General features: G+C 41.8%; 1 protein-coding gene across 1 annotated transcript in view; it reads left to right on the top strand.

Moving 5' to 3' along the window:
* The window catches only part of PRDX4 (peroxiredoxin 4), a 17,108-nt gene extending 8,725 nt beyond the window's left edge, over nucleotides 1-8,383 (top strand). Inside the window, exons 2-7 of the mRNA XM_009276910.2 lie at nucleotides 2,267-2,384; nucleotides 3,395-3,511; nucleotides 4,091-4,213; nucleotides 4,856-4,986; nucleotides 6,652-6,686; nucleotides 8,259-8,383. Of these exons, the coding sequence (XP_009275185.2) occupies nucleotides 2,267-2,384; nucleotides 3,395-3,511; nucleotides 4,091-4,213; nucleotides 4,856-4,986; nucleotides 6,652-6,686; nucleotides 8,259-8,309 (575 nt within the window). The 3' untranslated portion in view covers nucleotides 8,310-8,383. The remainder of the gene's footprint in view (nucleotides 1-2,266; nucleotides 2,385-3,394; nucleotides 3,512-4,090; nucleotides 4,214-4,855; nucleotides 4,987-6,651; nucleotides 6,687-8,258) is intronic.
* The last annotated feature ends 6,129 nt before the right edge of the window (nucleotides 8,384-14,512 follow it).

Genomic DNA, 14,512 nt, shown 5'->3' on the forward strand with positions numbered 1-14,512 from the left:
GCCGTAGCAGCGTGCGTACGGCCTCCCGGGCAGGCCTCGGGACGGACGGAGGGAAGGCCCGCCGTCCCTTCCAGACCCACATTTTCATCGTGGTAGATTGGCAGCTAGTTTAACGTTTCACAGACATTTAGCAAGGTCTGTGGTTCCAGAAATAGCAAACGAGTTAAGGGAAGCTTAACTCATGCTGAGCGCATAACTCGTGCTCAGGCTGTGGTTAGAAATACCGAACAGTCGCCGCTCGTAATGTTTACCGGTTGTTACTGGGCTTGCTTTGTCCCTTGCTTTTGTGCCTGTGCTCCCTTGTGATTTAAATACTTCATGGCAGACCTAGGTGCAAACATCTTTAATTGAGTCGCAGTGAGATGTTCAGGGGCACCTGTTCCAAGTGGTCTGATGCTCTCCAAAAGTCCTGTTCTGCAGAACAAAGAACGGAGAAGTCGCGTAGAAACGATCTTCGCTGGGAGAATTTACAGCTTTAAAATCCTTTTCCTCTACCAAGCCAGGGCATAACTTCCATTAGAAACGTTTGCAAAACAATGCTATGAGAAAAATGGAAAACCAGTCAAGATATGTGTAACCGATTTTATTTGGGTTTTCCTCCCTTTGTAATGTAAGTTATTACAGCATTTTAGACAAGTATTTTTAAACCAAAAATATCACCTTCATTTTAAAATGGGTCAAGATACAACATATCTTACTTAATTTCTTTTCCTTCTCCCTAGTAATCTGAAGGTCAGTTGAACAGAATGTTTTGCTGCAAAGAGATTAGATTAGGGGTGTCACTATTTTGTAAAGAGCAACATTTGAAACATTGTGGACAGCTCAAAATAACTTGAAGATTAATCCTTGCTCTCACTTGAAAACAGTCCCATACCTAGAAAGACTCAATGAAAAAAAGTTAGAAGTCTGGAGCCTAAAATCTGGTCAGAAAGAATTCTGCAGAAGACTTGAGAGGAAGAAGAGCATTTCTTCAAAAAATGTAAACTGAAATTATCAGTCATACCTACTGACTCTCTCTACTTGTATTGCTGCGTCCCTTGTGGGTTATACCAAGTGAAACCAAAGCAGGCTGCCCTCCCACTCAGGGGCACGATGTGTCTGATGATTTGGGGCATTTTTTGCAGTCCTTGTTGTAGATCCTCACCAACTATATTCTACAGCTCTGGGTTGTTCTAAGAAAAGGAGAGATAACAACGCAGCCATCATTCAGATAATAATTAAGATTCTACATATTTATCTCGGCAGCATTTCCCCAAGTTCCTGGGGGTCCATGTCCTTGACATCACAAGTGTATTCAGATCACCTTCTATCTCCAGCATACCTACCCTTTGTCTCAGAATTCACATTACTATGAAAATAGTACCTGGCAGAATCACTTTTAGTATTTTAAATTCAAGGTTAATCCCTTTTGATAGGAAAAATAAATACATTTCATGCGTTTTAATTGGATTATTTTTAAAACACAACTATCTTCAAGTTACAGTTTGCTCAAGAGTTGTAATTTAACAAATATACACTGCATTTTTAGGCATTTGTCTCTAAACGTGTTGTAGCATGTATTTTTTTGTGGACTTGAATTCCAAGTAGGTTTTTATGGCTAAAAAGTAACAATATGAATTTGAACCATCTTTAGGCTTCTGATTCACAACAGCTGTTCATAACAAAATAGCGAGGGTTCCTGCAATCCTAAACAGCTTCCCCTTCAGTCTAACAGATGTTCTGCCATGAGCTGGTGGTGCACACGTGGTCTGTTCAATGTGCCCAGATAAGGTTTGTGTGGCCTCGATTACCAGTGATTCAAAGGGCTCATGTATAAGCACAAGTTGGTCAAATTATTTACTTTCCTTGTGTACTGAAACCTACATTTCTTCATCATCCTGTAACCTCTGCCAGCTGTGAGCTTTTGAAAGTGGTAAGAAAGTTTCATTTTGTAACTGTGTGCAGTAGGTTGTTTTTCACGCCAAAGGAAGAACAGTTGTCCTTGCACACAAGCTAGCTAGTGAACAGCTTTGTTTGAACATGTGCTTTGTATTCTGACTTTTAATTGAACGTTCTTTGTATTTCAGTCTCCAAGCCAGCACCTTACTGGGAAGGAACAGCAGTCATTAATGGAGAGTTTAAAGAGCTGAAATTAACAGATTATGAAGGAAAATACCTTGACCGAAGGAAGAACAGTTGTCCTTGCACACAAGCTAGCTAGTGAACAGCTTTGTTTGAACATGTGCTTTGTATTCTGACTTTTAATTGAACGTTCTTTGTATTTCAGTCTCCAAGCCAGCACCTTACTGGGAAGGAACAGCAGTCATTAATGGAGAGTTTAAAGAGCTGAAATTAACAGATTATGAAGGAAAATACCTTGTCTTCTTCTTCTATCCTCTTGACTTGTAAGTAAGACCCCTGTAGGCGTACCAAGACCGAGTGCAGCTACGCTAGACTTGTAATTCATTAATTTTTCTCTTTTTTTGAGGTCTTGTTTTTTTGTTTGGTCAGGGTTTGGGGGAGAAGAAAGGAGCGACGGAAGAAAATATATTCTTTGCATTTGTGTTTTTATCATGCATTGGTAAAATTGTAACACAATCTTTGTCCTAATAAGCGTGTCTACTGATTTGTATCTCCACACAAAAAAGTAACTTTCAGTCTGTAGTACCCCGTCAGGCAACCTTTACGTTCTGTATCATGCTGCTGCAAACAGAAGACAGCATCCCATCTATGTTTTCCAGAGTGTATGTAGGACATTAAGAGATGGCATTTTCCCTTTAAGTTCTTCCCATAACATCCTAAGAACATCTAACATTACCCTCCTTTATTTAGAATGCAGTAACTTCACTGGTTGAGTGTAAACACCTCAGCTTTCTACCAGACAATCCCATTCTTTTCCACAAAATGAAGAGGACAGAGATGCATCACTACCTTAATATTATAAAGGAAAGAACATGGCTTTTCGCCCTGAGCTTCGAGGCCCTAGAAATTGTGATCTTTATCACTTTATTTCTTCTGTAGTGGAAAAAGTTCAAGTCAAAATAGTTAAAATTTGCAGACATGCAGGGTAACAAGAAATTATAGTATGTTCCTCTGAAAAAAGTTGGCATATTGTGCTTAAATGCAGCCATTTAATATTCATAAAGTCTAAAAGAAAGTAATTGTAAAAACACTTGTATCCCAATTGTCAGCCAACCGTAGGTTTATAATCTTCTTCAGTAATAAACCGTTTGTAACTAAGCTAGAGTCTGAGGCTGGGAGATTTGTCAGGCAGCATTTTGGTTAAATACTTGAAGAAGCAATAAAAAATAAGTAAAAGCTGAAACCATTTATGATAAATCCACCATTTTATGTTAAACAGAATTTACTGGAGGTCTCATGAAATTTTGTCTTTATCTTGTTTTAAATTATCTAGTACATTTGTATGTCCAACTGAGATAATCGCCTTCAGTGACAGAATTGAAGAATTCAGAGCAATAAATACCGAAGTAGTAGCATGTTCTGTGGACTCAAAGTTCACTCACTTAGCATGGTATGTACCTGATCCTTGTCTTTTGCTAAAAATTATTCATGGGTCCATCTTAGCTGAAGAACTGCATCCCCAGATTTGTAGCCTACGAAGGTATATCATAATGTGTAAAAGCATGATACTATTGATACAGATGTTTAAAATATTTTTCAGTGGTAAAAATTTTTAACCCTAGTGTGTGAAAGTACCTTTATCTTTGAAGCTTGTTTAATATGTACTGCTTGAAATATACCATGTCTCAGTCCAAAAAAATATTTCAAATACAAAAGAAAAAAAGAGATAAGGATGCAAGTATCTATAAACGCGTTACACTGTCCCAGTTCATGAGCACATTGGTATAAAGCGAATACGACTGATAAGAAAGAGGTCGCTATTAATAGTTGTGGCCAAAAAACTGCAAAAGATCTACTGAACGTTTTGCTCGAGCCATAAATAGTATTCATCTCCCTTGTGTGCAGAACAAGAAAAATGTCACTTGCACTAAATCCTTCTGTGTGTACTGTTCTGGCTTGTGACTTTTAACTTTGTGTAGAGAATATAAATCTTTGTGAGAAATACATCTGTATCTCATTTCTTTCAAAGGATTAATACTCCTCGAAAACAAGGGGGACTTGGACCTATGAAGATTCCGCTTCTTTCAGATTTGACACACCAAATTTCAAAGGATTATGGTGTATATCTGGAAGACCAAGGGCACGCACTTAGGTATTTCACTTGGTTACAGTTCATTTTGTTCTGCTGGAGTAGTACTTACTACTTTATATCTAAAGAAGCATTTGAAATTTTTCTTTGAGAGCAGTTTTTACTTGGGGATTCATGCTGAGAGACAAAATATATATTGAAGAACACAAAAAATTAGCCGTATTGAGTCAGAACGGGGTGGAGGTTAATATCCTGTTTAACAGCAGTCATCAGCAGATACTTAGGGCAGGGCAACCACGCAGAATACCCCAGAACTGCAGTTACTCAGGGAACTCCCAAGTCCAAGTGGAGTCAAGTCTAAGGGTAACCAATGGCCTCAAGAGAGACATCTTTCATAAACTTGATTAGTTGCTTTTGGGATCCCTGTAACGTCATAGCATCTGCAACATGCCCTGGCAGGGCCTGCCAAAGCTTAGTTTTATGTTCTGCAAAGAACTATCCTTTTTTGGTTTTAACTTGCCGTCAGCTCGTGTCATCTGATACCCCAGGTAAAGAATAGTAGGTTGGTGGTATTCTGAAGTGGTGGGTATTGTATGGTGTTTGCAGAGATCAAATTCTTCCCACCCAACAGACATAAAATAGTATGTAAACACAACACTGTAATTACTTCTGTTTCCTAACACATACAAAAAAATGTTTTCACAGAGGCCTTTTCATTATTGACGATAAGAGAATCCTTCGACAGATCACGATGAATGACCTTCCTGTTGGGAGATCGGTGGATGAAACGCTTCGTTTAGTACAAGCATTCCAATACACAGACAAACACGGAGAAGGTGCTCTTTTAAATACTTTCATGTTGAAGATTGTTTTACTTAGACTGGAAGCTGTATTTGTAGCTTTTTGGAAGAAAGGTGCTCAGTAGCATTAGAGACTAGCCTCATGCAGTGAGTGACGTGGTTTGATTGCCCTGCTACAAGAGTCTGTGGTCCTGGTACCTCCATAGGTTGTTTCTAGTGTAGTAATTCACATTTTGCTTCACACCCATGAGAATGCGGAGCACAAAGCATTCCTTAGTCTGAATTAAGGCATTGTGTACCATCTGTCACAAGTATGAATCTGTACAAAATATGAGGCCATGAAGAATCGGGCCCGATATTTCAGTACATTTTGACATACTAAAATAATTGAGATGCAGGCCATCCTTGTCCTGTGTCGTTCACTGAGGATCTGTGACAAGTAATTGAGGGTGCTTCATGTAGGTACATGGTGATACTGTGAAAGTTAGACCGCCATGACTCGTGTTTTCTTTGCAAGTGCTATGTGATCATCTTCCCCTGACAAAGAAGCTTTCACTGGCTTCAGATCATTTACTTTGTCTCAAGAATTCATATCCCCCCAGTTCAAGCATAGGGTGAGCTTTTCACATTTCTTTAACTAATGTGTTTAAATAAACACATTCATTGTTTTAAAGATTTGTTTAAATATTAATACACGTGTTCAGCAGCTTAACTTCCATTTCAACTCAATTTCACCTGGCATTTGAAAGTACCTTTATCTGAAGGTACAAGTGATTATTACGCTCCGCTGTACAGATTTAAAAAGATAAATGCTGATACTTAGGCTACGCGCATTTGACTACAGAAATTTAACCTCTCTTACTTAGTTACAAATCTGTCTTATGGAATATTGATCTGCAGTGTGTTTCCAGAGTACCACATTTTTTTTCCAGCTGTACGTGGAATCTCACCAGCTTTTGCATGAATGCTGAGGAGAGCCTCCCTAGACGCCTTCTTGGATTCTTTGCACAGAACAGGAAAAAAAGTTCTCCACAATTCCTAATTGCATTTGTGGTATTTTGCCTGAGAGTATGCCTTAAAGCAGCGTAATATGGCACACCTCATTGGGCTAAAGCCTCAGAGGGAGAGCTCTGAGCATGTAAGAGCTTCACTCCAGAATGTGCAGCTGTACAGGTGGTCACAGGGCTCTCAGCCACGCTGCACGCTAACCGCATGCTATAATCCCTTGACTCCTGAGCAAGGCTTCAAATAAAATCACTCAGTCTCTTGTGGAATCTTTAAACTGCTTTCTTTGCTAAAAAATTCCCCCTAGCATTGGTTTTAAAGAAAGAAAGGTAGGTCTCTGTGTGCTCACCTAAATTTTATCATGAAACTTTTGTTTCTACTAGAATAGGTGTTCATTCTCAGATACTGCTTTGCCAGTACTTTGTCTAGAAGGGCACGAGAATTGAACCAAGGCATAGACACCCATCCAGAGATACGCAGTTTCCAGTTAACAGAAGTGGTAGGTGGTATCAGGTATAAACTGTTACGACACCATCCCATGTATAAAGAAAACTGCGTATTTAATAGTTGCAGATATTTACATGTGACACTTGTGTGCTGTTTTACTTCAAGTTCAGAAAGAGAATATTAAGTCCACAAAAGTAAGCGTGCGTAAAAATACTTTTACTAACTTTGTCTCTTTTTTTTTTTTTCCAGTTTGCCCTGCTGGTTGGAAACCTGGCAGTGAAACAGTAAGTCACTGTTTATATTTAAAGGCATGTACTACTAGAAAACACTCAGTCATCATTTCCACTAAAGCCAAATCCAAAGTCTTTGCAACTTTCAACGAGACGATATGAGTAAACTCACATTATTACAGTTACAGCTTTTGGATTACTACTGATTTCATTAGGAGCTCATTTCCCTCACACTAGACATATTCCGGTTGTTTCAAATTCCCTGTGTATGAACAAAACTCTCTTGAGCGGCAATGAGTTTGTGATCAAAAACTTTTTTTCCTGTTAACACCTGATGAGAGGAAGTTGGAAACTCTTGAGTTTGTCCTATCTTCTCAGTTATTTGTCCATATAAATTCTTTGCTCTGTTGCATCTTACTGTGGATCCCAGGTTCCCCGGCTGCCGCAGTATCTGACAGAGCTCGTGTGCCACTATCAGAACTCCAGCAGAGAGCACTGCTTTGCTGCGCAGTAGCTCTTCCTCCTTTGTTACTACTCGCCTACACGTGACTACAAGCAGAAGAGCTAGGGTTCAGATTAACACCCACTGAACTTGTTTGTGTTCTCTGAGCTTGGACCAAGCCTCAGCAGAATAATGAAACTTTCACTAGAGGTCTGAGCTGCCTAGTTCAGATGAGATCACTGTCATTTATTTGAGCATGTGGCTTTCTTCTGAACCATCTGGTGATGACAGAGCATTGTTGTTTAAGAGCTGTCTCGACAAAAAGCGGGTCCCAGCAGCCTCTAAGCAGAGTAGCGAGCATTGTAATTGATAGTAAAAACAGTGGAATGTTAAACCATGTTTCTTTGCTGGATGTGAAAACTTCCCAGGATGACTTGAGGCTAGCAGTCACCCCTCTCAAGCTAGCAGAAGAGTGTCTTAGTGGGGGAAGCTGGATATTAAGACTGTAAAATGAAAGAGGCTGGCCTAACAGACATATTTTGGCACTGAAACGTTCTGCCCTCTGTAACCACGGATTACCTAAATAATATGACATTAACATATTTTCTAAAAAAGCCTTACAATGCCGAGATTAACAACTCCAATGCTGCCAATTTAAAGATCTAAAACCATACATAAGCATTCTCTTTATCCTCCGTGCAAAAGATGCAGATAATTTAAATAGCAGAGTAGTTCCAAAAGACTTTCTCGAAGATGTAGCCATGCCTTCTAAATGTGTTTGATTTAATTAGATCAAACCAGAGGAAGCCATGAGAGTGTGGTGGCCAAGGGAAGAACTGTAAGTAAATTCTAAGACTCTGGATTACAGGCGTTAATTTATTAAAGTATCTGGGGTTTGGGGCAAACAACATAGAAGGACGTGCTCCCAACTGTCCAAATTCTTCCTTTGGTAGGCTGCACTCTCTCTTCCCCCAGTTAGTTAAATCTTTCTGCTTACTGCTGTTAGGTACCTTTAGAGGTAAAGAGTAATCTAGTATCAAGTCAACTGATAAATTACTCTTCAGTGTTGCTTGTGGGTTGGCCTTAGCATCATACTGTGCAATACTATGCTGTTCTGGTTTTATAGTTTGTTGTGTTTGCGTGGCTTTGTTTTTAGACTAACATTTTCATTTTCTTTCTTGCAGATAATTCCAGATCCAGCTGGAAAACTGAAGTATTTTGATAAACTAAACTGAGGCTCGCTTCTGTTGAATTACATAGGTCACATTCAACTGGATTTTTGCCAATAAAATTTCGTTAATTTTGTTACTTTCACGAGTTTGACCAATATGTAACTGCAGTAGACCATTAAAGGTCTTGTTGCTTAAACAGGAGTCTAACCTGTGTGAAGCATGGGTACCTCATTAGTTATCAGAGAATATTCTTGTGAAACACCTTTTCCCTGTAAGTCTTGTTTAGATGCTTGGTTCTCCCAAAACCTGCTTCTCCTAGCATCTCGGGCTTAGATTCATGACTCTTGCTGTTGATAGATTACTTAATTTCTGTGAAAATCTTGTCTGCTTGGTCACGTTCTAGGAGCTACAGCTAGAAAAGAGCCACCTGGTTACGGTACATTAGTCTGTAGTCCAGAGGCAATAGCAGCTAACCCAAAAGCCAGAAATGAAGTTACAGATGCCGATTTAAATTTCCAGTCTGTCCAAAGCTGGAAAACATTTTTAAACTACTAATAACATATCCTACACTATACAAATCAGTACAACTGCACTGAAGAAAATACAGCTCTGCCAGTTCATGTGGTTCAAGAGCTGAACCAGTAATTTTTTCCATGCTTCTATTTCTAGTGTGTGTGCTGATAAGATCAATGCCATTTCACACGGTCTGAATTTTTCCCTGGCCCTACACTGTTAACAGAGGTACAGTTGTTAGTGTCCTGTGCTGATCCACTCGTTAACCGTGGCTCCTAGTTTTAAGGGAGTAATTGCAGTCTTTCCCAAGATTGGTATTGACATATCTGGTGACCATCAGAAACTCTTGTGGCTCACGTACATGAATTTCTTCTTTCAAGGGAAAAAAGAACATCTCCGTGTAAGACATACTTCATACTTGTGTGCAATGGAGATCTCTTGCTTAAGAATGTCTTCTCTTGCTCCTTTCCACCTTTCCCTCTTTTTAACACGGTGTTCTAGAGTCTGTGCAACTGGAAAAATGGCACCTAAAGTCAGTGTCAGCCCTTCAGCAGGGTCATCCTTGAAAAGGCCAGAGAGAAGGCTTCCTCCCTGCTCCAATCCAGCACCGCTAGGTTATTACTCTTGGTTGGATCCCACGCTCGTGAGAACTTGCTTCCCCTTCCCCTGCCAGACCACACAATTCCCTTCCCTATACACAGACGCTTCAGTACAGTTCTGCAGAACTAGACCGGCAGCTGCATTCTGACTGTAAAGTTACCTGATTTTGTAGACTTTGGAAAGTATTGAGCGGCTCTCCGGATTAGTCACTGCAGGCAGAGAGCAGAAGCGCCTGCTTGACTTTTGCTTCAGCTCTCATAGAAGTAACACCTAAGCGCGTGCCTAGGGCAGAGGGAACCATGGCCAGAGCAAGCAGAGCTCCACCGAGCCCCAGCCCCCCTCCTGCCCCGTCCCCGCGAGGCCTGGGGAAAGGAGGAGCTCCTGATCCCATCCAGAGGGTAATGGAGGCACAGCGGGACCGAGGCCAAGCGCCAAAGGCTGGCAATGTGCTGCTCCAGCCCATGTGATCTCAAAGACCAGAGGGCAGCATGTCGAGAGGCGGTTTCTCGCATTACTAGGCTGTAAATCAGCCGCTTGAATTTCACTCGGGATCTTGTTTACAGCCTGTATCAACCCTGAAACACCAAAAACATCATCAACACAGAGAACATTCAAGTAACTCCAAGCAACCGCAGCGTGACGAATGCAGGCCCAGCTATTACATGAATATCCATAAGCAGCCCAAGGCACAAACCAAACCTAACACTCGTGTCTGCCTTAGAAATAGCGCTTGTGCCCTCTTCTTCAGCGGCTTTGCCTGCCTCTCCAGCCAGGTCGCTCTCCTTCACACCTAATGCTCTCCCAGCAGCAAAAACCTCTGTGGCACTAAGCCAGCCAATGATAAAGACAGAAATGAGTTATCACCCGCACGTTGAACACGCTCCATCCAGCCCACGGCTCCATGCGGAGCCAGGCGAGTAGCAAGTTGCAGCAACAAAACCACAGGTTGTATCGCTGTAGCACATACAGCAGCAACAGCATCAAACAAAAGCAGATGTCGAAAGCTGAGCCAAGAAAAGAAAACAGGACTGCGAACACTTACTGACTGAAGAAAACTGAGGCCATCTGCACACTTTGAACGCTGCAGATTTAGGTCCGCAGCAGTGTAGCTGTGCCAAATTTGAAGGCCCCAGCCCTCTAAACGCATGTGGTAAGGAATGGGCTAAGGAATTACTTCTTTTTAAAAGCAATTCAATAGGAATAAAAAGTCTTAGGGAAATACTCCTTAAGCAAAGACCTGAGTCGCTATGTCACATTACATATTTGAAATGAAAGATTATTTCTATGGAAAGAGAGAATGGTGTTTTACAGAGATTTGGATATGCTGGAAGGAAAAGACTGGGCAAAAAAATGCAAAAGTGCTGGCATTTGAGGGGGAGAAGTGAGAGATTGGGGGGGGCAGGAAACAAAGGCAGATCCTCAGTTACACACCGCCTCCAGGGAAAAGGGAAACCGAAGGACAGAAGATGAGATCCCTGAATAGAAGAATAACATTGGAAACTCGGCGGGGGGGCGGGGAGGGAGAAACACCGAAGTCTGTGGGTTTGGGATCATAAGGATTTGCAGATGTGCAAGACAAATGGCAAGCTGAGGATCTGGCTTATCGCTACCTACTAAAGCTACTGCCTTCCTCTTGCTCTACTATCGAGAACTTGTTTTCAGCATACCTTGGGATAACGTGTACCATTTAATGTCATCAGCTGATTTTTGTACTACCCTCCATCATACAACAGCCTGATGAGCAGCCCTAAGCAGTACAGCGCTTCCTTGGGTGGTTGTTCCCCCGGCTGCGGGGAGAAGTCAAGGAAGGAGTGACAGAAAGCAGGACTAGAAACTAACGATACATGAACAGAGCAAATAAAGCTCCTGAAAGTACAAGGCCCTATTCTGAACTGACATTTCCTAGAAGAATCATGCTCTCTGACCTTCGTACACATACTATATATACACCTGATAAACGCAGTGAAATAGCAGTGAATTGATAACGCAACTTTAAGGATGATGCTGTGATAGCTATTTCAGAGGCTCACGTGGCTGTTTAATTCTTTGTATTATATAATCAGCATGTGGAGGGTTTGAGATCTTCCAGCAAAACCATCAAGAAAAAATTAATTTCAAAATCAGAGTCTAGTAGTACCAGTATCTCAGATAGGATTATCCAGCAGGCAAAGGATTTAAAAGGTTTGCTTTGCCCTTCTGTGTTTCGATTAACAGACTGCTGCCTAGCTCTGGTCTCAAAGTCTGCCTCATATTAAGTACATATAAAATATGTCTGAGCTGAAGGACAGTTACTGGGAGACTAAGCAACACTGGAGTACTTTAGTATCACGTATGGTTTGCAGTTGACAAAGATAAAATATAGGCAGCTTCAATTAAACAGCTGAAGTTGATTCCGACTCCTTAGTGATAAAGAAATGCTGGGGCAGTACAGAAACCCACTCCTCTTCCACATGCACGTCACTAATTCTTGCCTAGTGCTTGGATTAGGGATTGCCATGGCCTTGTTGGCATACCTGGAAATGTCTTATGCACAGGTGTAGGAGCAAAATCTTCAGATAAGCACAAGCAGGACAAAAATTAAAATCCTAATTATTTTTTAGGCAACAAATAAAAAGTGACATCATCTTCTGAAAGAAAGAAGATCCACCAGCAAACTTCACTGAAGTCCACATTGCGATGGACATCCTTAGCACTGCTTGAAATATGACCCTTTCAAATGTTGGTGCAGAGTCTAAGAACCTGATTTCCAGCTGCCGGTTTGAAAACGGTGATCCACATCATGGCAACCTCAGAGGAATTCAGGTAGACTGGGCAGTGCCACCTGCAATGGCCTCTCACAAAACAGGAACTGAACGAACGACACAGTGGTCTGTTCTTCCAGTACTCTTCACCTGAGGTTTGAAATAGGGGAAGAGTTAAATCTCACACAGCTCTGCTTCCCAAACCCTGGGATGTATTCACGGGCCTCTCTTGGAAGTGCGTGAAATGCAGATGCACGGAACTGCCACTGTGAACTTGTCTTTTCAAAAAAAAAAGCAAAGAGCTCCTGCAAAGCAAGTAATAACTAGTAATGAGACGCTCTGCCTTCAACTTCCACTGCTGTTTCAGGCAAGCCTCTCACTCGCCTCGACCGCTATCTCAACGGTTAAAGAGAAACTTTATACACCAGTGAGGCCTGCAGGTGAAAGCCACCTCTCCAAGCAGAAAAGATTTAGCTGCGATAGGAACTTTCATGACAACCCCACCATCGCCGCCTTTGGGACGGGTACTCCAGCAAGCCTACCTCACTGAACAACACCCGCAGATGCTGCCCCACCGCCCCCGGATGCTCTGAAAAAGTTCTGCCTCCCAAGGCAGCCAGCCCTGCCTCTCCTGCGGTGCAGAGCCCTGGCACTAGCCTCCTTGCGACGCCTGTAAGAAGAAACTCGCTTTTAGCAGCATTTAATTCTGGAGACGACCCCCTCGTAGGCTCCCCACCAGCCTGGCCGACACAGAGGACCCGGGGGACTGGCCCCTGCTGCGGGACTGCACCTGAATTTTCTGCTGAACACTTACCAGGTAAAGTAAAGAAGCGACGCTGTGAGCAGGGACCAGAACCCCTACCACTGGCCTTTCTGAGTACCCCAAGCACCAGTCCCCCAGAGCCATGCTCCCCTCCTCCAGAAATCTCCCATTTCTGCTAGGTAACAGAAGACAAAAGAGTAAGGAGCAGCCAATGCCCAGAAGTGCCTGCAGCCTCGTGGATAGGAGGCCTGCAGGGACAAGGATCCCCTCCTGTCAGGGCAAGTGCTCCAGTGTATTTTCTATGCAGGTATCGTCATCCAACTACACCTTCCACAAAAGCAGTCCCCAGTTTCTCTTTCACGAAAGCTGAATATTTACCCTTTTGTTTTCCTGTTAGCTAGTGCCTAGCCCGTGAAGAAATAATCTCTCCCACACCTAGTTAAAAACGCATTCAGAGGAGGACCAGCAATCAACCAAACCCGTCACCAGACAAAGGCTGGACTGAACGTGCAGTAAAACCAATTAGGCATGCAGAAAGTTTAGAGCACGTTTCTGAACTGTACCCTCACTCAGTGGCCCATGCTGTACCAGCTCCAGCAAGCTTCTTCCCAGAATGCTGCACACCACGACATGGCTGCAAAGGAATCGTGCATATTTGAAGAAGGGCTACCAGAAGCTGTTACAGTAAGTTTGAGTAAGTAATTTTAATATTTTTTTTTTTAAAAAACACAGAAAAATAAAAACATTTAAAAGAAAGCGCTTTTTCAGGCACTGAGCTCAGCCAGTCCCACAGAAATCTCCTTTTATACCACTATTAACTACTGAGAGGGTTAGGGGAGGCAATCCAGCTGCCACAGACTTCCTCCTCCTCGCTGTATTCCAAGATGCGATGGGCACAGAAACATTTACTTCCCACTACAGAGCCACTGCCAATTACAGAGATAGGTTCACTCTAAATAAAAGGACTTTCTACCAATACCTTTAGGCTTGTGCGGTAATGGTTAGTCACTTACAGCAGTGACGGGTTGGTCATTAAGTTGCAATATAAACTCAACATTAATTACTATGTTAAAATATTTTAATTCTGAGCGTGAGATCTGAGAACAATTTTATCTCACACACAAAGGTATACAGCGACGTGCATATATCTTGAACGAAGATACATTTAGCCTGTTATCAGAGAGGGCGACAATTTGGAGTTACCTTCTCCGAGTAAAAAATATGCGAGCACACATTCTATGTCTTTCTGTTTATTACTATATATATATTTTATATCTTTTACATATGTATATATATACACACACATTCTGTATGACTGTACACACATTTCTATAACTACTGTGATTGCGGTATGTGATTAAGTTATCATGAACTTTGAAAACACACCAATTCTTCTAAGCATCTTCATTTGTGGAATTCATTTTCTTCACTGTGTCCAGAGGTTTTGATGTCACACTTTGCTCCCTACCCTATTACCTCTTTTTCTCCTCTCCAATCCCTTCCCGAAGGCTGAATTTAGAAATTATGATAAATTCACACTTAAATACAGCTGAAAAGGCAGTAGAGGAAGAACTTGGTACCCCCTTAACTTACAAATGTTATACAAAAGTGACCCAGGTAGGACCACCGGGTCAATGATAAAAACCTGC

The sequence above is a fragment of the Aptenodytes forsteri genome, unplaced genomic scaffold (genome assembly GCF_000699145.1).
Source record: "Aptenodytes forsteri isolate BGI_AS27 unplaced genomic scaffold, ASM69914v1 Scaffold273, whole genome shotgun sequence".
NCBI lineage: Eukaryota > Metazoa > Chordata > Aves > Sphenisciformes > Spheniscidae > Aptenodytes > Aptenodytes forsteri.